A 27,883-nucleotide genomic window follows, 5' to 3' on the forward strand; every position below is an offset into this window, starting at 1 on the left:
TGATCTGTATAAAGAAAGGGGAGTAGTCAGCTCTCTAGCTGAGCTGAGTAGTTTTTAGTTCAGTCTTGAAATGGTTGGAAGTTCAACAGGGGGCTGGCGTGCTCTCTTTTCTACCCTTCAACCTGTAAGTATGTGTTCCATTTATATGGTCAACAATTCTATTCTGTCAACATAATTTTGCTGGAAGTGTGTGATTACATTTGGAAATTAATGCAAGGATTCAGTGGAGGTAGAATACCAGTTGAGAGAGAAACATTATTTAAGTGTGTTACTTGTAACTTAAATGAATTAGAAGTTCACTTCCCTCAAATCAAAATGACAAATTGATGCACGGTAGAATTTCTTCAATGCATTTGATGCAAATTTACTGAAGCACAAATTCAATCAAATTGATATTAGTTCTTTAAAGCAGGAACAGAATTTTTAAATATTTTATAAAACCTAAAATGTTCCCAATGTGATTTAAACCTCAGAACTGAAAATTGAGAGTGTCTTGTGAGAAAAAGGATTAGACAACAGGCAGTGGTATTTTTATTTATTAAATGCTCAAAATTGTTTAGAAAATTAGTATAAATGATTTCCTACAGAATATAGACAAACTTCCATCCACTCAAAACACACATTCAATGCATTATCAGAATTCAGAGCAAATGGCAATTGGTCTATTAACTGACCAATGATAATTTTTAAAACAAACATTCTTTAGAGCTGTCTTTTTTAATATGGAGTCTCAGCACTCAAGCAAGATCTCTTCTTTATGACATGGCTTTTTCCTTGGGCTAGAATATTTGATCTAGTTTCAGTTTTAATTCTGTAACCACCTTTGTCATGTGTAGTCAGGCATCGATTCTGATTGCAGCTCCTGCCCCTGAGTTTCCGCTGTCTGATGTAGGTGCTGAAGATGTTGAAAAGCCCTTATGCTCATATTCAGTGCAGGATGCACTTTGCAAACACCAGATTCTCCAATTAAAGACAGACCACAGACTCCAAAGTACGCATGTAAAGCATCTGAAATAGAAAAAGGTGAGAATAAGTAGTATGTTAAAAGAAAAACAGAAGACTTGTTGAAAACTGGATCCAATGTAATAATTACAGAGTATCACATTTGATCGTCTCAGCAAGACAATAAGCTCCTAATTTTATTTTTCTTTCATAAAAGGTACTAACTAAAAATACAGTAACATGGAATCCACTGGTCTTTTCCAAACTGAACTGAAGATCTGAGGCTGGCTAGAGTCAAACAGTTCTAGCATGACTGTTCAAAACTGGAGCCAATTGTGATAACTTTGCTAAGATGAGTTAACTGCACAGATCCAAGAAACCAGGAAATCTTACATTAAACTGCATACAGTTGTGGTAGATCTTCAAGCAAGCTTTATTATCTATTTCATTAAAACTTCAAAGTATTTAGATGGAGGTGTAAACAAGTAGGAAGAAACAAATCCAAAATGTCATCCTGATTGTTGTAATATACTATGATGCAATTTAAGTACGTCAATGCTATTTGTTCACATTTGATTGACAATAAACTGTACACATTGGCATGATGGTTACCAATACAGAGATGTCCCTAAGCATGTTTTATTAAATTACAGAACAAGGGACAAATGGCTCATCAGAAAATTGCTTAAAGTTATGCACGTGACAAAGACGACACAATTTAGGCACATTCTTGCATGTTAGAATATGTGCAATCATTGCAAATCCCGAGATAACAGCATGACAGTCAATATGTACAATTCAAACTGTGAACTGTAGTGAAAGGTCCCACACCAAAACTTACCTTAATCCTTTCAGGTGTTGGCAGATCTGCCTTAATTCCTGCATCATCTTTTTAAGTTTATTCCCAATTCGAAAGCGCATTTCAGACACATGAAGAGGTCAAATAGCTGTGCACAATGAATTCATTCTGCTCGAATGTCTGCTTACTCAAAGTGAACTAATACACCAAGTTCACCAAAGTTCTGCGAATGATGCCTAGCCCTAGCTACCTGAATTTCGCAACTTAAGGCAATTCAGTTGTGCAATAATGCCACAGAGGAAAATATTAGTCACTGAGAAATAGCAAGTCAAGGAATATATAGCCTTGAAGGCACATTCATTGTATCCTAGCAAAGTGAATTTGCTTAATTGTACCTTTGTTTTAAGGTAGTAACCAGTTTGAAAATTCTACTTAAATCAAACAAACTTAAAAATAAAATCTTTTCCTACCCTATTTATGCACACTCAGTTTTTATAAATTCGAGAAAAAATATCCAAAAAAGTTTACCTGGGTGACTATCTGGCCACTTTGCAAATCCTCCAACAATATGATCTTGGGTTGACAAAATGTAATTCCTGTTTTTCTCAAAATTAGTAAACTGGAAAATCTGCAAAAGCTGAAAGGTATTCAAAAAGTTGCAATTTATTGTTTTCTCTATTTTCCCCAAGAGCTGTTGAACATTTTGCTGAAGCATCAATAAAACGTTATTTATTGCTCATATTTTTGTTACATTGCAGGTTACTTTGAAACAATGAAATTACAGCTACTCATCTTTTTTTCATAACATTTTAGCAAAGATACTCAAGCATTTCGCAGTCTTTTCCGAGCTGTCCCTGAACAGTTGACATCTCACTTGAAGGATATAATCTCTAACGACTGAACATTTCCTCAATTGCACACTGAAATGTCAGCCTAGATAACGCATTCAAGTCATAGAGGTGAGCTTGAACTCCTCCAGAATAGACTTCATAGCACCAGTGATAGGACAAGCTTTATTTTCTCCTTAAAAAGCCATTTTTCAGCTGCAGTGAACTTTACATGGAAAGACCAAGCAAGTACCCCATACACGCTTTCCCTCACTAACCTTGAGCAGTTTAGCAGGATTTTGATTGGCAAGTCCAACCGGAAAAGGCTGCAAGTATCAGGGCAGAATTCCCACAGAACTAGGCTTCTACACGTACGGCAGCTGAAGGTTTCTGATCTACTCACTCTCCCCCGATCCCAGCCAGATTCTTCAAACTAGTGTGGTAGGTGAAAGATTAGAGTAGTGCTGGAAAAGCACAGCAGGTTAGCCTGATGAAGGGCGTTTGCCCGAAATGTCAACTTTCCTGCTCCTCAGATTCTGCCTTGCCTGCTGTGCTTTTCCAGCAGTGCTCTTATCTCGACTCTAATCTCCAGCATCTGCAGTACTCACTTTCGCCCGGCTGGGTTGTGTGGAAGTCAAGTATTGATAAATACAAAATGAAGAAAAAGCATAAACAAGATTCTAAATTTTGAATTACCTTTAGGGTTGCGCCAACCCAGAATGAGTAGCAGGTATCTACAGGTTTATTGGGTCGGCCATGGAAACCATTTTGCTGCCTCATTATACACCACCGTCTTATTCTATTTAGTTCCTTCTCAGAAAAAACCTCATTCAGTTTTCCCATTAGACACAGTGAAGCAATGGCACAAAATGTGGATCCACCTAAATTAATACAACACATAGCAAGCTGTGTTATACAGAAGGTCATGTTACTATGTGACTACATCACTTAATAAAAAAGTTAGAGTGACAGAGGATTCCTTCAAAAGAAGAATGGCAATGATGGCTAGTGACCATTGGATGTTCATTCTTCCCCCCGCCCCCACATGGAAATTATTTAGTGACATTTTGATGCTGGCACAAAGGAGGCAGCATGCCATCTCGAATTCATGTCTCTGGACTGTTTCCTTATTGAATTCCCTGTCACAGCAATCTTTTCCAAACTTTCTCCCACTCCCACAAAGTTAAAAATCACACAACAGGTTATAGTCCAATAGGTTTAATTGGAAGCACTAGCTTTCAGAGCGTTGCTCCTTCATCAGGTGGTTGTCAACCTCCTGATGAAGGAGCAGCGCTCTGAAAGCTAGTGCTTCCAATTAAACCTATTGGACTATAACCTGTTGTGTGATTTTTAACTTGGTACACCGCAGTCCAACACCAGCATCTCCAAATCATGACTCCCACTCCTACATACAGCTCAAACTTCCGTGATGTATTGGACTTGTCACTGGCTGCACTCATTGGGTGCCTGTTCCTTCTCAACTGCTGGTCACCTCTTTGCCTGCATACCCTCAAACTATTAGATGACCACATCCTCAAAAGGTTCTGATAATGAAACACTCAGCAAGACACGAGTGTCTACTCAGGTGGAGAAACCTTGGACTCAGCTAACAATATTTCTTACATGCGAGTATCCAAGATGAACGTGACTGAAGTGAGTTTCATATAGAACAAAATATCTTTTCCACAGGTGCAACCGGCCATACTTTTTGATTCTGTCTCTCCAGCATCTGCAGTCCTCACTTTCTCCTATGTTTTACCCATTAGTTGATTAACATTTGCTTCTCCAGTAAATTAAGACAGACCATTTCTTTACCCTTTGTTGTGAGCCTGTTAGGTTGGGACTGTTACCTTTTAATAAACAGCAACTAATTGACAGACAAGATCCCAAACTTTTAAAACAGAAATACACTTTTTAACTCACACAAATGTTCTTTTAACTTCAATATTGTTAATAAATACTTCCAGATAGCCTGAACCATATCTGGTATATGCAGAAAACTAGCAATTTTAAGAATGACATTTTGCCGTTCAGCACATGGGATCAGTACATCAGCAGTCCTGGTTTTTACCCAGTCAGCATAACATGCCAATGCAGCAGCTTTTAATGCATCACTCCAATGATGCCAATAATAAACTATATATACATTCCATTTGTAATATATCAATGATGTTTAGCAGTGTAACAGGAGGCAAACATGCTGATAAACAAGTTTTGAACTATAAACTATCACTTGCCATGCGATTCTAGTCCGGCTCCCTGAGCAAGTCCACTGTCATATGACTGAAAGACAATAAAGAAAAATATTTAAGTTGATAAACACAGTAATTTGCACCTAAAACTTTTACAATCTTAGCAACACAAATCCACTAATGTTCTGCATGACAGCACATCTGGTTATGCAAATTATTTGTGTCTATAACATTTAAGCTGTTGATTAATTTTTCTTACCAGTTTGGATCCTGACTTCTTCAAAAAATTGTTTACACTGTTGGAATCTCTTTCAGTGATTGGAATAGTTTGTGGGAGAACATAACATTTGCCCCAGTTGACTGCTTATAGAGAAATACAATGGACCTTCTTTCCATGAGTTTTCCACCTCAACTGTCAAGTCCCAATCACTTAGGCTCTCATCTGTCCAACTTCATTCTGATTGAAATGTACAAGTACTATGTTTAAATTTCTGATTCAACAGAACTCAAAAAAAGTTCTAGTGAAACAGTGCACACTGAGTTTGAGTGTAGGTAGATGTGTGTGCTTTATCCACAGGCAAGCGAGTCATTAAAACAGGCACAACTATACAACTCGAAAACAGAATAGCTTACAAGCCAATCTTTAAAACATGATCATGTATTCATTTTCGTTATATTAGTTTTATTGTAGTACTGAGACAAAATGAAGGAACACTTTGAGAAGATCTAATCGATTGAGTAGAATTTTGCCTACTTATAATTATATGTCTTCCTAAGAGTTCAATTCCTTTATGAATTATGGTACTTTGCCATTGTGCTTAGGAGCATATTAAGCAATTCTGGCCATTTTCACATAACATAGGCCCTTTTGCTCACCCATGATAGAATCAGACAAAGCACACAAAGAAAGCATAAGTATATATTAGAATTTAGGCATTTGAACTCTTAAAATGGAAGGCCACTTTAGGGCTGCTTATACCTTCAGCTATTCTGTAGGTTTCTCTGTACTGCACTGAAGCATCAGTTTAGACCATACTGCTGTGGGTCTGAAATCATGTGTAGGCAAATCACATCCTTGGGCTTCAACTAACAACTTCAAACATCTGTGGCTTCATTATAACAGATAACAAACAGAACCTCAAATTATTCTAAGGCAATGTTTTTAAACTCTTACTTGCAAGGACTCATTGCAAATATGATACACTCTTCTACAATCAAAGTAGAATACCAACGACAAATAATTTAAATTCTGCACTCTTGCACCCTGTTGTAAATTTGACATGGAGTCGCTTTCCAAAGGACATTAAAAAAGGATACAAACAAAAATGTCAAAAATTTTGGTGGTCTAGAGCCCAGGATTACAGTTCAAAAAGAAGACTGCTCCTCATCGTCTCCAACTATATTGCTCTTTCACAAGATAAACACACTGCCACTGATCTTATGATTGAGGATAGGTCATTGATGCAGTGGAAGATGGCTGGCCAGGGGAACCTCTGCAGAGGGGTCCTGGAACTGAGATGACTGATCTCATCGATCTTCCAATGCACCAGGAATGACTCCATCAGGCAGAGGTTAGTCCAATTCCAGTTTTCCAAGGGCTCCCGGATGCTACACTCCGTCAAATTCAGCTGTGATGTCCTTATCAGTCAGGCCTACATGTGATTTCAAACCCACAGTAATATAGTTGATTCTTAAGTGCCCTTTGAAGTGATCTAGCAAGCCACTCAATTGTACAAACTGCTAAAAAAGAAAACAAGGGAATGAAAATGGACAGACCACCTGACATCGAACTCGATACCAGAAATGACAAAGGCAAAAGTAGCCCTGCTGACCTTACAAAGTCCTCCTTACTTAAAATGTAGGGGGCAGTGCCAAAATTGGGTAAGTCACTCTCATCTCACCTCAGGAATTCAGTTCCTTTGTCCATATTTGAACTAAGCCTGAAATGACTTCATGAGTTGAGTGGCCCCAGAAGTACCCAAACTGAGCAGTGAGCAGTTTATTGCTGAGTAGGTGCTGCCTGACAGCAATGTTGATGACACCTTCCATCTCTTTACAGATGATTGAGAGTAGGCTGATGGAGCAGAGGTTGGCCAGAATGGATTTCCTTTTGCATTTAGAACGTATGTGGGGCAATTTTCCACACTGTCACTTGGATACCAGTTTTGTAGCAGAGTTGGAACACGTTTGATAGAAGTGCAGCACAATTGTCAGAATGTTGTCAGGGCCCTTAGACTTTGCAATATTCAGTTCCACCAACGTTTTGATATAGTTTTTTCTTGCTATTACACAGAATGAATCAAAGTGGCTGAAGACTGGCATCTATGATGTTAGCAACCTTTTTGTAGAGGACACCTAGGCTACCACTATGCCACCACCTCTACTGGGCCTGTCCTGCTAACAGGACAGGACATATCAAAGGAAGGTGATAGGGGAATCTGGGTGATAGTCATACTCAGAATCACAGCTTACAGAATGTCTGGCTGTTGCTTGACTAGTCAGAGACAATTCACCCAATTAGCTCTGGTTTTTTAGGTATTAGTAAGGAGAGCTTTGCAGGGTTGATAGTGCTGTTTCTGCAGTCTAGGTCAATGCCTGATGGTCTGGCTATTTTAATTCCCCATTTCCTTCTAATGGTTTACATAACTGAATAGCCTGTCACTTCAGATAATAGTGGAGTGTCAACAATATTGCTATGGGTATGAGGTCACGTCAACCAGATCAGGTAAGGACAGCAGTTTCCTTTCTTAAAGGACTTGGAAATATTGTATCATTCCTTTTATCACCCGAATCAAAATATAATAGTGTGGGAATATGGTGTTCATGTGGATTATCAGCCATGAACTAAATTGGGGGAGCAGGCTCAGGGGCTAAATGGTGTACTCCTGTTCCCAGTTCCTAAGGCAGTTTGCCACCATTTCTCAAGTGCAATTGGAAATGGGCAATAAATATTTACCTTTCCAGCACCACCCACAGCCTGTGAATGAATAAAAACTGCCTAACTCCCCAGGAGTAACAAAAATTTGCTGCTGATGTATGTTAATTTGGAGTTAACCTCATTCCAGCAGGATGGTACAAAGATCCTGTTAATGAGTGACTAATGGTTTGGTATGCCACTCAACAAGAGACTCAGATAAAAACAATTTAAATTGTGAAGCCATGTGCCTGCAAATGGCAATGTGCACCTGTAAACCTTTATATTTTTATTTCTCCTGTATCACTGATTCTATGAACCTAATCTTTTCTTTGTTTGTATCAAATTTTACTCAAGTTTATCCTATTTCATCATCTCACTTTTCATTCTGGACTCTCAAATTTAATTGGTTGAGGTGATACAGACTGATCTCATTCAATCATAGAGAGATGTACTGCATGGAAACAAAACCTTTGGTCCAACTCATCCATGCTGACCAGATTCCTAAATTAATCTAGTCCCATTTGCCAGCATTTGGCCCATATCCCTCAAAACCGTTACTATCCATGTACCCATCCAGATGCCTGATAAATATTATAATTGTACCAGCCTCCACCACTTCCTTTGGCAGCTCATTCCACACATGCACCACCCTCTGTATGGAAAAGTTGCCCCCTAGATCCCTTCTAAATTTTTTCCCTCCCATCTTAAACCTATGCCCTTTAGTCTTCGACTCCACTACCCTGGGGAAAAGACAGTGGTTATTCACTCTCTGTAAGGTCATCTCTCAGACTCTGACACTCTAGGGAAAAGTCCCAGCCTATTCAGCCTCTCCCTTTAGCTCAAACCCTCCAACCTTGGCAACATTCTTGTAATTCTTTTCTGCACCCTTTCAAGTTTTACAACATGTTTCCTAAAGCAGAGAAACCGGAATTGTGTGCAGTATTCCAAAAATGGTCTCAACAATGTCCTGTACAGCTGCAACATGACCTCCGAAATCCTGTACTCAATGCACTCACCAATAAAGGCAAGCATATCAAACATTGTCTTCACTATCCTCAATCAAGAATATAGATGCTCTATTGACCTTGTACACTTCCAACGTGCTGTGAAAAAAATCTAAAGCAACAAACACACCATAAGATTCCCTACTTCAATAAATTCTGGGCGTCATCGAAGTTATTAAGTAATGTTTTTTGCAGGAACCTAATCTACTTCATGTATTTTCTGAGAAACTAATAGAAACAAATTATTGCAATTATGTTCACTGGTCATTCTCCATAGCTCTTTAGATAAGCATGATATTTGATGTGAACAGCCAGGCAGATGTGGAAAACCAGATTTGATTGGATCTGTCCTAGTAGGCTATCAGACAGGACCAGCACAGTTACTTTAATTAACTACAATACTCTAGTTTCATGAGGGGATAAAACATGCCTGTGGCAATTGCCAGGGTCAATTTAGCAGACATTATCTACAGTGAGGAGAAGTCTGGCCATTTGTAGAGTTTTATTTAAAGCAAACATTGATTTTACAAAGAAGGAAGAGAGATGAATAATATATTCAAATGTATTTTATTATTAAAGTAGAAGAGCACTGGGACACATTAAATATGCCCTGCAATATATATTGCTGCTTTGGCTGACGGGGGAACAAGTCCATTTCTTTATTAGTACCTTCAGCATCTTGTTCACTCAAGTTTTTTTCTTTATTACGTATGTCTGACTGAGCTAGATTCTGTGGAAAATGGAGTTTCTCCCCAGTTCCTTGGAACTAACTAATATGACTGAATTCTTAAAGTCAAAGCTGAAGCAGCTTGTTTAAATTCATTATGGTGAGTTTTAAAAGAACTTTAACAGCATTGAAAGCGGCTGAAAATTGTTACCAACCCTTATGTTCAACCTCAAAATCTTTTTGCAATTAGACCAATTTCCATCCCAAAATACTTTGTTTCATTTTCTTGCTTACTCCTTTAACTACAGATAGTCTTGATATATTTTGATGAAATCAGTGCTCTGCTATAACAGAAAAAGTGCACAAAATAGAAATTTCAACCTTTGAGATAAAAAAAATGTGCTCGCTCCCAGTTTCAATTAATCACCCCACGTATATTTAAAGCAAACAATGCCACAAAAGTGATTTAACAGAAGACGACATTATCTTATTTTATAGCAACAGCAATAACAGACTAGACAGCTAATATGGTTTCAGAATTGTGCATATACTGTGACCAGGTCTCAAGTTTTAAAACCCATCTGCCATTGTTACTACTACAGATTGGACCTCCTTAATCTGGCACACTCTGGTCTGTCAATTGCACTACTGCTCCCCAGTCTGCACTTGTATAAAGCTGAAGCATTGTGAGCACAATGAAGACTGCATTGCTGACAAAGTAGCTGCAATTGTTTTGTGGGAAAAGAAAACCCTTATTTTCTAAAGTAACTACTTTTCATCTCATTTTATGCTGCACATTTTTTTTCATGTTTCAAAGCTCCAGTGTTGACATGTGAATTCCTGTGGCCTGGCAAATTCTCCAGTCTAGTAAAGGCTTTGTTTTGAGAGCGCTCAATTATAGATGCAACCAACAAATAGACTTGATTTTTCAAAAGCACTATTGGCTTGTCTCATTCCACTTTTCATTAGATTGAGGTTACCCAAAGCTCTGTAACCATGTCCGTTCTTGTACCAATTCCTGTTCAACCATTACACCTGTCCTGGCTGACATAAATTGCTTAATGTAGAACCAACACCTCAAATTCAAAATTCTCGTCCAACAAACACCAAACTGGACTAATCCCATTTCCCTGAACTTAGTCCATAACCACGTATGCCCTTGCATTTCAGGTACTCACCCAGTTGCTCCTTAAATATTGCAAGAGTACTTTCCTCAACCACTTTCTCAGGCAGCACAAGTCACTCTATAGTGTTCATTTTTAATATTTTTACATCCTCAAGCCCCATAACAATGGTATTGTTGATAGTGCGAAGCAGAGTTTCTGGCTACAGTCTGACATTGATCAGTTGGCAAACTAGATAAAGCAATTGCAGATGGAATTTAATGCCATTGGTGCAAAGAGATGTATTTTTGGATGTCTCATAAGGGAAAAATATGCACAATGCATGGTAGGTTCTTAAAGAGTATTGAGGAACAAGACATTGGTGCTCAAATCCACAGACACTTCAAAATTCCAGGACAACTTGACAAGGTAGTGAAAAAGGCATTTGGGATGCTTGCCTTCATTTAGGAGCAAGGACGTCTTGTTAAAACTTTATAAAATATCAGTAAGGCCACAAATGGAATACAGTGAGCAGTTCTGGTTGCATGCCATTGGAAGGACATGGTTGCACAGGACAGGGTACAGAAGAGATTTACCAGGACATTGCCTGGGGTGGAAAATCTCAGTTCGGAGGAGATTTTAGATAGGCTGGGTTTGTTTGCCTTGGAGCAGAGGCGGCTGAAATGACGATCTGACCGAGGTATACAAAATTATGAGAGGCATAGGTTAGATTGTGAGAATCTCTTCTTTGTGGCAGACGCGTTGAAGACCAGAGGTTTAAAGTGAGGTGTAAGTGGTTGAGAAGAGATTTGAGAAAAAATTAGCAACATGCAGATACATGGAATGAGGTGGTCAAGGCAAGTACTCTTGCAATCTTTGAGGAGTATCTGGATGAGTACCTAAAATGCAAGGTTATGGACCAAGTTCAAGGAAATGGGATTAATGCAGTTTGGTGTTTGTTTGTCAGTACACACATGGTGGACCAAAGGGTCTGTTTCTATGCTGAATCACTGACTCACAGCAACAAACAACAAGGTCAGTTTAAAATAGCACATGGCTGCAAAAAAATTTAGAGATTATGCACTTAAATCAATCAACATTTGAGAACAAGTATTCAAGGAGACATTGTAAACAATCCACAAAATATTACACTCGCCCGTTTCTAAACTCTTGAATCATCCCAGTTTTATCTGCCTACAGCTATCTAGGCCCAAAACTTTGGTATACGCTCCTTAACATTCTCTCGTCTCTTTAATGATTCTGCTTAAAAAACACTTGACTAAACCTATGGGCTTTCCAATCTAATATCACCTGCTGTGGCTCCATGCCAGATTTTGTTTCATAATGCTGCTGTGAAGCACTTAACGAGATGCTTTACTACATTGAGTTTTGTAGTTACACAAGGTATTGAGGTTAGATTTCTTAATTTTATGCCAAATGCTATAACTCAAAAGCACCCCAATAACAGTTACTAGAACACAAATAGCTGACCACAGTAATTGCTCAACAAAGAGTTGGGTGAGTAAAAAGATGGAGAGATTACAAATAAGGGAAGGAGATGTGGACATGGAATGGGGAATGAAGGGAACTAGATTTACTATAATTTGTTGCATGTTACAGAAAGACATACAAAATCCAGAAGACTGACAAATGTGATGTTCAAAGATTAGGTTATTAATTAATTGAAAAAATATGACAGTTATGAATTTGCAATCAATTTAGAAATAAAAATTCACCTTGCAGTTGGAATTAGAACAAACCAAGGATTTGACATTGAAAAGTTGAATCAGGGCTAAATGCATTAACAAAGCAAAATATTCTGAACTTAGAGGTACCAGATAGTAATTAGAATTAATGATTTGTGATTACATTGGAGGGGGTGGAGGGAAGATTCACCAGGATGTTGGCCTGGGATGGAGCATTTCAGCTATGAAGTGAGGCTGGATAAGCTCAGATTATTTTATTTGGGGCAGAGAATGTCGAGGGGAGACCTGATAGAGGTGGATAAAATTGTGAGGGACATAGCTAAGAGGAGAAAAAGCAGTTGTTCCCCTTAAATGAAGGATCAAGAGCAAGCTGCACACATTTAAATTGAAAGGCAGGAGACTCAAGGGGATTTGAAAGAAATGTTTTTCACTGAGAAGGTGGTGGTGGTCTGGAGTGCACTGCCTGGGAGGGTAGCTGAGGCAGGTAACCTCAATGTTTTATAAAGTACTTGGATGAGCACTTGAGGTGGCATTACATTGAAAGGTACGGGCCTAGTGCAGGGAAGCAGGGCTAGTGTAAGGTAGTGGTGCAATTTTGGTGGTACACACTTGGTACAGCCTTTTCTGTACTGTATTATTCTATAATTATTATAATTATTCCAAACCTGCTAGCTGAAAAGCAAAAAGACAACCCATGATGACTGAAATTTGAAAGGTAACTGAATTATTCATTGTTTAACATTTTGAAATATCCAGCAATACCAAAATATATTGCCACCTTGGCTAACTTGAGCAACTTATGCACTGGAACAGTTTTATGACACTACTATTTTTGAATATTAATACAAATATCCTAATGTCAATTCTGGTTATAGCTCAAAAGAAAGAGCCGATTTCAATAAAATTCCTGCAGTGTAAGTGCACAATTAAACTGAAGTTGGTATCTCAACATGACACCTGCTGGTGCAATTACAACAGATTTGAACATTACTATGTAATGCAGCTGATCCTTTCGACCACTAAAGAGTTTAGAAGACTTTAGGCAAGTCTACAAAAGTGAATGTGCAAGAATATACTAGCAACAAGAGCAAAATACTGAGAAGTTGGAAATCTAATTAAAAGGAAAAACTCGAAATACTCAAATGGCCTAATATTTGTTGACAGAAAGTTAACTGTTCAGGTTAGTGACTCATTAGAACTGATTAGAGCCATTTGATGCTTTTAAGTTCAAAGCAAACCTCCCTATTTCGAATCAATGATGCATGACTTCAAAATCTCCAAAAGCCTTTGTTATGACAACCAGGATATTAATATTCTAAACCATATTTTATTTTTTTTTCCAAATTATATCCTCTTTTTATTCCATAGTTGTCATCTTATAATTGAAGATGCCTTTACAAAATGTGTCTTTTAACTTCACTATTGTAAATCTATTTCTAGGTAACCAAGTATTGGCATAAGATCACTTTTTGTTAGGATCAATGCTATTTGTTAAATATTTCTCACTGCCCTTGTCTAATTTTTAGATTAAAGAATAGGTCAATAGAAACAGAATGACACACATTTAAAAGTGTATTTCAGAACAGATTTTATCCAATACCAAAAGTAGAACCCACAAACTGTGGTTAACTAAGAAACTTAAAGATCGTATCATACTTAAAGAAAAAGATGGGCAGGTCAAGATTGGACAGGAAAGCAAGTATTGACTAAAGGATTAATGAGATTCTATAAACATACATATAAAAAGAGGAAAAGAACAGAGTTTACATCAGCCCTGTCCAAAATGAGTGTGCAATTAGTAATTGAAAGAAGATGAATTAAATAAGTATTTTGCATTGATCTTTACAGTAAATAATACAAGTCAGTTCCCTGAAATAGTTGTAGGTCAAGAAACAAAAGGAAGGAAGAAATAAGAAAATTATAATTATTAAGGAAGTGGGACTGAGCAAACTATTGAGCTGCAGGCTGATTTATCCCCATGACTGGTGAATTCTTTCCCTTCGGTCTTAAAATAAATGGCTCATGAGATAATTGACAAATTTTTCAGAATTGCCTAGACTTGGAGAAGGTTGCATGAACAAGGAAAATAGTGAATGTAATGCCTTTATTTGAAAAGGAAGTGAATAAAAAAGTAGGAAAACACAGTCTCACATTTGATGTGGGGAAGATATTAGAAACTATTAAGTACTTAAAACAAGGCAATGAGAAATGCTTTAGGTAGTCATCAGTCAGAGTCAAAATGATTTTTTGAAATGGAAATCACATTTAATCAATTTATTGGTGTTTTTCGGGAAGCACCATATAATGTGGAAAAAGAGAAAGCTACAGACAGATCCTTTGAAGGACACTAGAAGTAATGACAGTGGAAAGAGAAGCATCTGCTTGAGATAAATAGCAACAAATGGAGTTCACTTAAAATGGAGGAATGGCAATGGTTACAAAGTTCGGAAGAGATGGCTAAAGTCAAGTCGCAGTTGTCAGCACTGTAACCAAAAGTCAGAGTAAGGGTGTCCCAGTTTTTGGGAACCAAAACCTTTCACACACAAAATCATTATTTATGGAACTTTGCCCATCACCTGTTGTAAATCTAATTAATTGCCTCCAATACACAGCAACTTCCTGAAACTCTGAATAAGACTGTGTCCTTCTTAACTACTCCACCAGCTCAATCAAGTATGTGCACATCTTTCTGTTTATTGTCTAAATCACCTTCTAGATATCACTGGGATCATGTTATGCAAGAGTAAGCAGGGCTCAGCAGATATGTCATCGCTTCTACCTACTCTGTGATAATTAACGAGTATGAGGGGAGTTAGAACGAGTTGTATTAGAATTAACTGCCAGCCCTAAATTCATTACTTAAAAGTAAAAATGAGGATGGTTAAGAATGCAGTCTGTTGACAGCCAGAAATGCAGCTGATCTCCACCCAACCTTTGCTGGGGTGATAACTACTTATAATTTACTAACAACTTGGATTACAGAAGAAAATGTGCAATCACTACATTTGTGGATGACAAAATAGGTGGGCAGGCAAGTGGTGATGACAACAGTCTTTAGACGGATATAGACAGGTTAAGTGAGTGGGCAAGAACTTGGCAGTTAGAATATAATTGAGGAAAATGTAAGGTTATCCATTCTGGAAGGATAGAGAGGAGCTGAATATTATTTAGGTAGAGAAAGCCTGCGGAAAGCTGCAACACAGAAGGATTTGGAAATCTTCCAACACAAAGACAAAAACAAGCTAACAACCAAGTTTAGCAGTTAACAGGGAAGGCAAATTGGCCTTTATTTCAAAGGGAATGGAATATAAAAGTCTTGTTAAACTATTCAAATCAGACTGACATTCTGTAAACAGTTTCTGTCTCCTTATTCAAGAACACTGGCGCTGGACGCAGTGCGATCAAGTTTCATTTGGTTGTTCCAGGCATGGAGGGATTGTTTTATGAGCAGAAGTTCAGTAATTTGGGTTTGTAGTCATTTGCATTCAGAAGAATGAGAAGTTACATTATTAAAAGTTTCAAAATTCTTAGGGGACATTGATAAGGGAGATGCTGATAGGCTGTTACCCTTTCTGTGGAAAGTCTAGGTCAGAGGGTATAAGTCACTCAGTTAAGACAGAGATGAGGAGGAATTTCTTCTCTCAGGACAGTGGAATGCCTTACCACACACTGCTGTTAAGGGTGGGTCATTATTTAAATTCAAGGTTGACACAGACCGTCTTTTAAATTGTTAAGGGAATCAGGGTATGGGGAAAAGACAGGAAAATGGAGTTAAGGATTATCAGATCAGTCATAATCCAAATGAGTAGTGGATCAGTTTTGATGGGCTGAATGGTCTACTTGGCTCCTAGATTTTTAGGTTCTACCAAGTTCTGACCACCTGTTTGTTCACTTACAACACTGCTTTCTACTAAGGGGGCTGAAGTTACATGGGCCATCTAGAACATAGACATAGAATATAGAACAATACAGCATAGAACAGGCCCTTTGGCCCATGACGTTGTGCCAAACATTTGTCCTAGCTTAAGCACCTAAGCATGTACCTATCCAATTGCCGCTTAAAGGTCACCAATGATTCTGATTCTGCCACTCCCACAGGCAGCGCATTCCATGCCCCCACCACTCTCTGGGTAAAGAACCTACCCCTGACATCCCCCCCATACCTTCCACTCTTCACCTTAAATTTATGTCCCCTTGTAACACTCTGTTGTACCCGGGGAAAAAGTCTCTGACTGTCTACTCTATCTATTCCCCTGATCATCTTATTAAACCTCTATCAAGTCACCCTCAACCTTCGCCGTTCCAATGATAAAAGGCCTAGCACTCTCAACCTATCCTCGTACGACTTATTCTGCATTCCAGGCAACATCCTGGTAAATCTCCTCTGCATCCTCTCCAAAGCTTCCACATCTTTCCTAAAATGAGGCGACCAGAACTGCACACAGTACTCCAAATGTGACCTTACCAAGGTCCTATACAGCTGCAATATCATCTCACGACTCTTGAATTCAATCCCTCTGCTAATGAACGCTAATACACCATAGGCATTTTTACAAGCTCTAACCACCTGAGTGGCAACTTTCAAAGAGCTATGAACATAGACCCCAAGATCCCTCTGCTCCTCCACCTTACTAAGAACCCTATCATTAACCACGTATTCCGCATTCTTATTTGTCCTTCCAAAATGGACAACCTCACACTTGACAGGGTTGAACTCCATCTGCCACTCCTCAGTCCAGCTCTGCATCATATCGGAGTCCCTTTACAGCCAACAACAGCCCTCCTCACTATCCACAACTCCACCAATCTTCGTATCTTCTGCAAATTTAGTGACCCACCCTTTGACTCCCTCTTCCAAGTCATTAATAAAAATTACAAACAGCAGAGGACCCAGAACTGATCCCTGCGGAACTCCACTTATAACTGGGCTCCAGGCTGAATATTTACCATCTATCACCACTCTCTGACTTCGACCGGTTAGCCAGTTCTCTATTCAACTGGCCAAACTTCCCACTATCCCATGTCTCCTGACTTTCCACATAAGCCTACCATGGGGAACCTTACCAAATGCCTTACTAAAATCCATGTACACTACATCCACAGCTCTACCCTCATCCACATGCTTGGTCACCTCCTCAAAGAATTCATTAAGACTTGTAAGGCATGACCTACCCCTCACAAATCCGTGCTGGCTGTCCCTAATCAAGCAGTGTCTTTCTAGATACTCATAAATCCTATCCCTCAGTACCCTTTCCATTACTTTGCCTACCACCGAAGTAAGACTAACTGGCCTGTAATTCCCGGGGTTATCCCTATTCCCTTTTTTGAACAGGGGCACAACATTTGCCACTCTCCAGTCCCTTGGCACCACCCCCATTGACAGTGAAGATGAAAAGATCATTGCCAACGGTTCTGCAATTTCCTCTCTTGCTTCCCACATAATCTGTAGTCAATCACCTTGTCATATGGCTGTCTTAAATGTCAGAAATCAGAATTTTGTTGTAATGAAATGCAATAGAAGCAAAGATATCAATCCCTATAAAGGAGGCTAGAGCTATTTGAAACAAGTAATAATTTGCCCCATTATATTCCAACTGCTACATGTGTACAGGGGTTCATCCATTCATAATTAATAAATGGACAAACAACTATACGTGGAACTGGAGGACCAAAAAAAGTCTCAGAATTTCTTGATCATTAAGTAGGCTCTTAAATCTTAACAGTAATGAGAATGTAGTTCTAAATAAAAAACATGCCTAAAAGACCACATTCTCACAAGATATGACAAATTCCCTTAATTGCCAAGACAAATATTCTTGCACTAACACCCACGTTTGGGAGAGGGTTGGATAGGTTATACTTGGGACAGCTCCTTCCAAACATGGTCTCCTCACCAAGCTGAGTCAGGAAATCTTCAATTTCTCTGAAAATTTGGAAACATTGCACCTTGCATCTGAATTGTAACACATTTAACGGATACTCGTTTGGGGGCGTGGGGGGGGAGGGCAATTAATTCAGTCACATTTCCCAGATTCATTGATATTTTCTTTCGCACATACCTACATACATTGCAAGTGTTCAGTTCATCCATTGGGTTCAATCTTTTGAATTGCTTAGGTTTGTCAGCACTGGCAGTTAGGAACAGAAAGATGAAAACATGTGATCTTAATGGCAAGAACATTGCTATTAATACCATTCTCCCAATAGAGTACAAAAAGTGCATTCATCAAGCACTACTCGGAACTTTAAATTCACAGATTGCAAATATTTATACTTCTATTTAATCAAAGCACATTTTTTACAAATGGTAGAATCAATCACAGAGTCATCTAAATATTGTAAACGCTTCTACCCAAGCACCAGCTTTACATTAAACCTGCCTTACAATGCTGCAACATGGAACTCTCTCATGATGTACGTCACATGTTTTAAAGATGAATATAATTACTGGTTGTGTTTAAACTTTGGATCTCTTTTGCAAATTTTAGCAATTATTTCCAATTCTACATGCAAATTGCCAGATATTCCCTCCAATTACAACTGTTGTCAAATCCCTGCTTTTAATCACTCTAATTAAATAGGATTACAGAATTGCTGGTTTACTGCTAGTTGAGTTGAGATATTTGCCAGTCCAGATCAGATATTTGCATCATTGACAGCCATGGTGAGGTGCTGGAAGACTGGAGGTTGGTTAATGTAGTGCCATTATTTAAGAGAGGCTGTAAGGAAAAGTCAGAGAACTATAGACTGATGAGCCTTACATTAGTGGTTCGTAAATTGTTGGAGGGGATTCTGCGGGACAAGATTTACATGCATTTGGAAAGAGAAGGACAGATTAGGGATAATCAGCATAGCTTTGTGTGCGGAAATAGTGTCTCACTAACTTGACTGAGTTTTTTTTGAAGAGGTGACAAAGATGATGTTCAAAGACAGAGCGGCAGATAAATAAAATGGACGTCAGCATAGCGTTCAATGTTCTGCACAGTAACATGGTTAGTGAGGTTAGATCATATGGATAAAATTGGCTTGAAGGTAGGAGACAGAAGGCGATGATGTACAGTTGATTTTCGGACTGGAGGCCTGTGACCAGTGGTGTATCACAAGGATCAGGGCTGGGTCCACCGCTTTTTTGTCATTTACATAAATGATTTAGAAGTGAATATAGGAGAAAAGATTAGTAAGTTTGCAGATGACATCAAGATAGGTAATGTAATGGATAGTGAAGATGATCTCTGAGTACAAGATCTTGATCAGATGAGACAATGGGAGTTTACTTTATATAGATAAATGTGAAGTGTTGCATTTCACTAAGACAAATCAAGGCAGGCTTTCTACAGTTAAAGCTAGGACTCTGGAGAGTATCATCAAACAAAAAGACCTAGGGATGCAAGTGCATTGTTCTTTGAAAGTGGAGTTTCAGGTAGACTGATTTGTAAAAACAGCACTTGGCACACTTAGCTTCATTGGTCAGAGCATCTAGTATAGGAGTTGGGATGTCATGCTGAGGCTGCACAGGATGTTGGTGAGGCAACTTTTAGAATATTTTGTACAATTCTGTTCACCTTCTTTAGGAAGGCTGTTGTTAAACTTGAGAGGGTGCAGTAAAGATTTACAATGATATTGCTTATATGGAGGGGTTGAGCTGTAGGGTAAAGCTGAATAGGCTGGGGCTTTTTTTTCTCCTTGGGCAGAGACTGAGGGGTGACCATATAGAAGTTTATAAAATCAGGAGTGCCATTGATAGGGTAAATAGCCAAGATCTTTATCGTAAGGTGTGGAATCCAAAACTAGACTTTAAGGTGTGTGGGGAAACATTTAAAAAGGAACTGATGTATAATGTTTTCATACAGAGTTTGGTGTGTATATGGAACGAGCTGCTTGAGGAAGTAGTGGAACTGGGTACAATTAAAACACATTTGGACGGGTACATGAACAGGAAGAGTTTAAGAGGGATATGGGCCAAGTGCTGGCAACTGGGACTCTCAAACTCAGATTGGGATGTCTTGTCAGTGTGGATGAGTTGGACCAAAAGGGTCTGTTTGGAGAAAGTAGGGACAGCAGATGCTGGAGGTCAGAGTCAAAGTGTGGTACTGGTAAAGCACAACAGGTCAGGTAGCATTCAAGGAACAGGAGAATTGGCGTTTCATCAGGATGAAGGGCTTATGTCCAAAATGTCAATTGTCCTGCTCCTTAGATACTGCCTGACCTGCTGTGCTTTTCCAGCACCATACTCTCAACAAAGGGTCCGTTTCCATGTTGTATGACTTTATGCTTAGTGTAAAGCAGTTGAAATGATTGGAGGAACACCAAGAGTGTGTGAGGATGAGGAGGATGATGATGATGCACACAGCTCAGCCGATCCAATTCATTATTTTGTCAGAAGATGAGGGGGCAAGGGCCCGTCTGTGTTCCCATCCTGGACTCTGGGCCTTGCTCAAGTCCCACCTGCTCCAGAGGTGTTTAATAACACCTCAACAGATTGATTAAACTGGTTTAAAAATCCAGTACTTTCCAGTAAAATAACCAGATTAAATAAGCAAACCTTAGTAGTAACATACATGCACAGCCACATGTCCAACCAAATACATCAAACTTGAATGCAATCTAAATATCTGGAATTAAAAGTCTAATGATCATAAAACCACCACCATTTGTCAGGAAAAAACCCAACAGATTCATTTATTTTCTTTTCGGGAAGGAAACTGCCTTGCTCACCTGGTCAGACCTACAAATAACTCTCAGACTCTCAAAATGTACTTAACTCTCAACTACCCTCCAGGGTAATGAATGCATAAAAATAAATTCCAGATTTTTAACTATTTTATATATCCTTACCCGATTCACACTATTCTGAAGTAAATGGATTGTGCTCCCTTCCTATGTGGAAGTATCTTCATTACAAAGTCTGCAGCCTTCCAAAAAAGCAATCACCACCATTGAGGGCAATTAGAAACTGAGCTGGTCAGTGACATCCACAGTCCATGACTAAAAAGCCCCCTTGTGCAACTATGGTTGAAGTATCAAATGAATCATTAAGCTTGTTTACTCATCAAAATCGAACAACTGAGCATGCTTGACAATTAAATGCATAATTCCTGTTCCAATACTCTTCAAACATTCAAATTTCAAAAGCATCTTAAAAAAATCCCAAAGTCCTTCAATGTACCAAATAATACTAGAAGGCCTTACAAGATGACATTAGGACAAATGACCAAGAGTTAGGTTCTAAGTAGTATTTTAAATGAAGAGGTTGAGAAGTAAAAAGGTTTAACAGGAGAATAAGATCTTAATTGCAGTTGAAATGATAAATTACACAAAAATGAGCTGCTCTTACCAGCACGATATAAACTCATCTCTTCATACATACTATGTAATTAAGCAAGCAAAGCTACGGTGAAATAAGTAAACCCCTATGACACAGGAGCAGAAATAGTCACTGGATGTTCCACAGCAATATCAGGATGTGATCTACTGAAACAAAACTAGATTGCTGCTTTGGTGAAGCATTACCAAAAAAAAGGATTATTCCTGTGAAGGACTGATCTATTTAACCAAGGATAAGTGTTTTACTTTAAAAAAAAACTTTAAACTCTGTCAAAGTTTATCCCTAAGCTTCAGGAAAATACTGCAACCCAAAAGTGCATTATGGCAAGCTGATAATTATATTTTTAAAATCCCAGAAAGGCTAGCCTTGATTTGTTGTGTGCAATTGCGAAGTTACGATTACTGGCAACGAATCACTAAAGCTACGAGATTCAGAAGATATAACTTTAAGACTGGAAAGAAAAACAAAATAACAACTTTATTCTTCAAAACTTGAAGGTGAGGCACTGATTCAATATCTTACTTTCTTGACTTCTTAAAATGAAGACATTTAAAACAATGTCACACAAACTGCTCAAAATGTTGACCATTTTCATTTGTACTATAGAAATTATTTGGAAGCATGAAATTCAGCATGACAGAAGAGGAAATTTCAACCAAAAAAAACCAGCATCTATTGGGATAATGCAACAGAGAATCCCCACCATCCTAAACTTCAGATTATAGCTGATAATGTCAAACAAATCTTTCAAAATAGCTTGTCAAATACAAGCAGTACCAACATTTAATAGAAAGGTTGGGTTAAGGTTGCAGTCCACAGCACAGGTATGACTTGTTTCTAAAATTCAATTCACATCATTATAGGTTAATGCTGTGGAAGCACCATAAAACCAAAAATAAATCAAGGGTCAATTGAACTCCACAAACAAAACCTATGGTTATTAAGTGTGCTGCAGTGCTTGAAGGAACTTGTTCTGCATGGTATTTAGAGGTTTAGCATTCACTGGAGTGTTATATTCCTAGTTACCAGAACTATAGTAAAGCACAATGGAAATTGTGCTAGTAATTGCTGATTATGTTACATCGCTTACAAGCTTTTTATGTCTACATAGCAGTTAATGAAAGGTTATCAGGGTAGGTAGATGAAATTTATGTTTAGCACAATGACCCAAGTTTAAATACTCTTATTTATACACATGACAAAAGATTTGATGGCAAAATGATAAAACAGAAAAGAAATTGACAGGTTATATAACTTGCAGTGATAATACACTAATATACTAACATCTAATCACCAATATTAATCTCTAGCATTTTGTACTATTGGTGAACTTAATGTTCTAGGACTTCAATCAGTGCCCAAACTGTTCTGAACAAAGCTAGGATAAAGTGCCCACTTATCAGCAGCCCTCTGATGCTGGTTGTTCACTTCCTGAAGCCTCAGCACAAGCGAGGTGGGTAGACATCAACAGCAATTGGGAAGTGAAGTTATGGCCCCATAGGATACCAGTGGTGGTGGGACAGTTTGGGGGAATCAGCAGCAAAAAAGATTAGACTATTGTCGCATGTGTGAGATAGTGAAGAGTTTTGTTTTACATGCTATACAGGCAGATCATACCATACAAAGTGCATCGGGGTAGCAGAACACAGTGAAGAATACAGTCTTATAGTCAAAGAAAAGGTGCAGAGAGTGACAAGAATGAACATTTGAGAGGATAATTCAAAAAAACTGACAGCAGGAAAGAAGGTACTTTCGAATCTGTTCGCGTGTGTTTAAACTTCCACGTTCTCTGTCTGACGCAAAAAGGTGGAAGAGGTCTTCGTTTATGTTGGTTGCGTTCCCAAAGTAGGAAGTATAGCTGGAGTCAACGGATAGAATGCTGGTTTGCGTGATGGACTGGACTGCATTCACGACTCCTTGTAATTTCTAATGATCATGGGAGCAATTGCCATACCATGCTGTGTTGTGTCCAGAGAGGATGTTTTCTATGATGCACCTAAAAGTTGCTAAGAGTGATAGTGGACATGCCAGGTTTTGAGAGGATTTGTAGCTCAGATTGAGGTTTTGGATGTAGGTATGCTCGCTGAGCTAGAAGGTTCAATTTCAGACATTTCATCACCATATTAGATAACATTTTCAGTGAGCCTCCAGATGAAGCACTGCTGGTGTTTCCTGCTTTCTATTTATATGTTTGAGTTTCCTCGGGTTGGTGATGTAATTTCCTGTGGTGACATCATTTCCTTTCTTTTTCTCAGAGTGGTAAATTGGATCCAAGTCAATGTGTTTGTTGATAGAGTTCTGAGGACAAGGCAAACAAGAGGCACACACGAGAATTCCTAGAAGCATGGCATTCCAACCAGAACTCTATCAACAAACACATCGACTTGGATCCCATTTATCACCCCCTGAGAAAACGACCAGAAAGTGACACCACCATAGGAAATGACATCACCAACCAAAGGAAACTCAAACATATTGATAGAAAGCAGGAAACACCAGCTTTGTCTGGAGGCTCACTGAAGATGTTACCTAGTATGGTGATGCAACGTATGAAAATGAACCTTCCAGCTCAGCAAGCAAACCTACATCCAGTCCATGCCAAACCTCCTTAGCCTCCTGAGGAAGTAGAGAAATCATGTTTTCTTGACCGTTGAGTCAACGTAGGTGGACAAGGACAGCTTGTTGATCATCACTTCAAGGAACTTGACATTCTTAACATTCTTGATACATACAGGGGCTTAAAATCTGCTTTCTGAAGTCAATGACCAGCTTCTTTGTTTTGATATTAGAGAGATTATTGTTTTCACACCATGCTGCTAAGTATTCAATCTCTTTTCTACATTCTGTCTCGCTATTGTTTGACATCTGACCTATAACACTGGTGTCATCAGCAAACTTGCAAATAGAACTGGGCCAGAATTTGGCCACACAGTCTCAAACATATTAGGAATACAATAGGGGGCTGAATATGCAGCCTTACAATGACACCAGTTTTGGCAGTGGAGGTGTGCAGTCACCACTGGATTGCAGTCCATGGGTCAGGAAGTCAAGGATTCAGTTACAGAGGGAGTAGCCAAGACTTCTACCTCGGAGTTTAAACAGGAATTTGTTCGGAATTATGGTGTTAAAGGAAGAATTGTAGTCAATATGGAGGAGCCTGATGTAGGCATCCTTGTTATCCAGGCGTTCTCAGGATGTGTGTAGGCCAGGGAGATGGCATTTGTTGTGCACCTGTTGCAACTGTAACAATTGTAAAGGATCAAGGCAACTTGGTAGGCTGGAGTTGACATGAACCTCTCAAAGCACTTCATAATTATGGAGGTCAGAGCATTGTAAGTGTAATTGCGTGTTGAAGAAAAAATATTTCGTGATTCTTGATAAATGATTGGAGGGGAAGGGATTGAGGTAAGCAGGTAAGGGATAGGTTGGCTTGTGGGTGTAGGGTTATGGTGAGGCAGGCAGGAGTTAGCGGTGGGAGTGGGAGTCATTATACTGCAAAGGTCTTTAGTTAGTAATGGATCTTTGCAGTGGTGGTGATCAGTTTTACCCAAGAGCTACAGCAAGTTTTAATCCTTTTAACTTTTCCTGAGTTTAAAAAAAGTGTGCAAGAACCTTTTACAGTCATAGATTTTAACTCATAGTTGGTGACTTCTTCCACAGGATTTCAGACTCCACCTATGTACAAATTGGAAGTTTCAATTTTCCAAATACCATATTCAGATATATTGGGACTTAGAGAGTCAAACAGTCATTGAGATGTACAGCGTGGAAACAGACCCTTCAGTCCAACCTGTACGTGTTGATCAGATATCCCAACCCAATTTAGTCCCACCTGCCAGCACCCGGCCCATATCCCTCCAAACCCTTCCTATTTATATACCCATCCAGATGCCTTTTCAAGTTGCAATTGTACTAGCCTCCACCACTTCCTCTAGCAGCTCATTCCATACACGTATGACCCTCTGCATGAAAACGTTGCTCCTTAGGTCTTTTTTGTATCTTTCCCCTCTTGTCTTAAACCTATGCCCTCTAATTCTGGACTCCTCCACCCTGGAAAAGATTTGTCTATTTATCCTATCTGTGCTCTTCATGATTTTATAAACCTCAGCCTCCAACGCTCCAGGGAAAACAGCCCTAGCCTATTCCAACCTCTCCATAAAGCTGAAAGACTCCAACCCTGGCAACATCTTTATAAATCTTTCCTGAACCCTTTCAAGTTTCACAACATCTTTCCAATAGGAAGGAGATCAGAACTGCATGCAACATTCCAAAAGTGGCCTAACCACTGTCCCGAATAGCTGCAACATGATGTCCCAACTCCTGTACTCAATACTCTGACCAGTAAAGGAAAGCATACCAAATACCTTCTTCACTATCCTATCTACCTGCAACTCCACTTTCATAGAGCTATGAACCTGCACTCCAAGGTCTCTTTGTTCAACACCACTCCCCAGGACCTTATCATTAAGTGTATAAGTTCTGCTAAGATTTGCTTTCCCAAAATGCAGCACCTCACATTTATCTAAATCAAACTCCATCTGCCATTCCTGAGCCCATTGGCCCAAGTGATCAAGATGCCGTTGTAATCTGAGGTAACCTTCTTTGCTGTCCACTACACCCCCAATTTTGTGTCACCTACAAACTTATTAACTGTACCTCTTATGCTCACATCCAAATCATTTATGTAAATGATGAAAAGTAGTGGACCCAGCACTGATCCTTGTAGCACTTCACTGGTCACAGGCCTCCAGTCTGAAAAATAACCCACCACCACCCTCTGTCTTCTACCTTGGAGCCAGTTCTGTATCCAAATGGCTAATTCTCCTTATATTCCATGAGATATAATCTTGCTAACCAGTCTCCCACGGAGAACCTTGTCGAACGCCTTATTCAAGTCTGTACAGATCACGTCCACCTCTCTGCCCTCAAATGTTCTTCATTACTTCTTCAAAAACTCAGTCAAGTTTGTGTGGACCCAACATCTATGTTCACTCTCTGCTGCTACAGGTACTATAATCATATTCAAAAGGTATGGGCCCATATGTTAGAAATGCATCACTTCAAGAATTCAACCACATCCCTGTTGTGGTTAGAGTTTCAGAACTGAAAATCCATATCCAAGAATTTAACAGCAAACAAGATATTCAAAGAATATTTCAACTGCTGCAAGGTTTTGCTGAACATTTTTGTACAAGTGGTCACTCAGGGCTAAACATCACGATTGACCACAAATGATTACATACACTCAGTTTCTTTATTTTAAGTATAGGAGAATGGAAGCATCAACAAAATTAAGTATGTGTTTTCTTCAACGGCCACTTGGTTTGCTCACCAAAATGCAAATCAAAATCCATTTTTTTTTACTTCCTACCCTGAAACAACTATCTTCAAAAACACACTTTCATAGTGGATTAAAAAATACCCATGCTTGTCAGCAGAACCAGAGGCTGCACCTTCTCTGCATTATCCCCTCAATGAACACCAAACCAACAATACTGCCCCAGGACACTTTTTCATAGAACACTCTGCATTATCTATAAGACCAAGAGACCATAATATTAGCGATTAATGTTGCTGGTGCATGATTGAAATAGGTATGATTCTGTCCTGGAAACTTTTGTTGTATTTGAGTTGCTGCCTTGTCATTCAGTACTCTTCAAACTACTGAAAGAGAAATCTATCAGGCTATGAAGTCGGCTGCATTAAAACACAAAGCACAATTTATAACAAGACGACTCTAGAACAAATGCATTAAGTTCCTGTACCAACAAAAAAATCCATACTTGCCACATTATTGAAAAATTGTGAAATCAATAGTTCCCTATGAATTAGTCAAATACAATTACTGTAATTTTATTAAAGAGTATGGAATATTAGTATTTAAATAGTTTTAATCATACCCATTTTGCTTATAATTTGTTCTAAGATATTACTATAGAGCACATTATCCCAAATTCCAGATTAACAGTAAGTATTATAGGGTGAGTTTTTTTTAAATAGCACCATGCCCAGTATTTAATTACTAGTACCCGATACTCAAAACAGTAAATTGTTGAAATGAGAGGAGCATTGCATCATAAATGGTTTTTAACAACCTTTTCATAACAATGCAAAATAATTTCAACTAAGTGATTTTCAAAACACTTCCAAATTGCCTCAAGCAACCAAAATACATTGTATTTGATTTCTAGCTGAATAAACACAGACATTTTTATTAAAGTGCAATGTAAACAAAGTGACAAAGCACAACCCACAGCAGCTATTAAAATGTCACCAGGACGATTGTGGTATGTTTGATTTTATTGCCTGTAATTACATTTTCTGCTGGGCAAATCTCAAATCAATGAGCAAAAGACAAGCATCTGTCTCTATTATTTGCGAATATTACAGTATTAAAAAGG

The 27,883-nt window shown here is 38.7% G+C and overlaps 1 protein-coding gene across 2 annotated transcripts in view; it reads right to left on the reverse strand.

Moving 5' to 3' along the window:
• Positions 1 to 570: 570 nt before the first annotated feature.
• Positions 571 to 27,883, reverse strand: part of pggt1b (protein geranylgeranyltransferase type I, beta subunit) — a 65,342-nt gene continuing 38,029 nt past the window's right edge. The window contains exons 6-9 of one of the 2 annotated variants that reach the window (XM_060844514.1): positions 4,806 to 4,851; positions 3,265 to 3,449; positions 2,270 to 2,378; positions 571 to 1,008 (exon numbers count right to left, since the gene is read on the reverse strand). In XM_060844514.1, the coding sequence (XP_060700497.1) occupies positions 827 to 1,008; positions 2,270 to 2,378; positions 3,265 to 3,449; positions 4,806 to 4,851 (522 nt within the window). In that variant the 3' untranslated portion in view covers positions 571 to 826. The remainder of the gene's footprint in view (positions 1,009 to 2,269; positions 2,379 to 3,264; positions 3,450 to 4,805; positions 4,852 to 27,883) is intronic. The other variant, XM_060844508.1, reaches the window with a different exon arrangement.

The sequence above is a fragment of the Hemiscyllium ocellatum genome, chromosome 2 (assembly GCF_020745735.1).
Source record: "Hemiscyllium ocellatum isolate sHemOce1 chromosome 2, sHemOce1.pat.X.cur, whole genome shotgun sequence".
NCBI classification, from domain to species: domain Eukaryota; kingdom Metazoa; phylum Chordata; class Chondrichthyes; order Orectolobiformes; family Hemiscylliidae; genus Hemiscyllium; species Hemiscyllium ocellatum.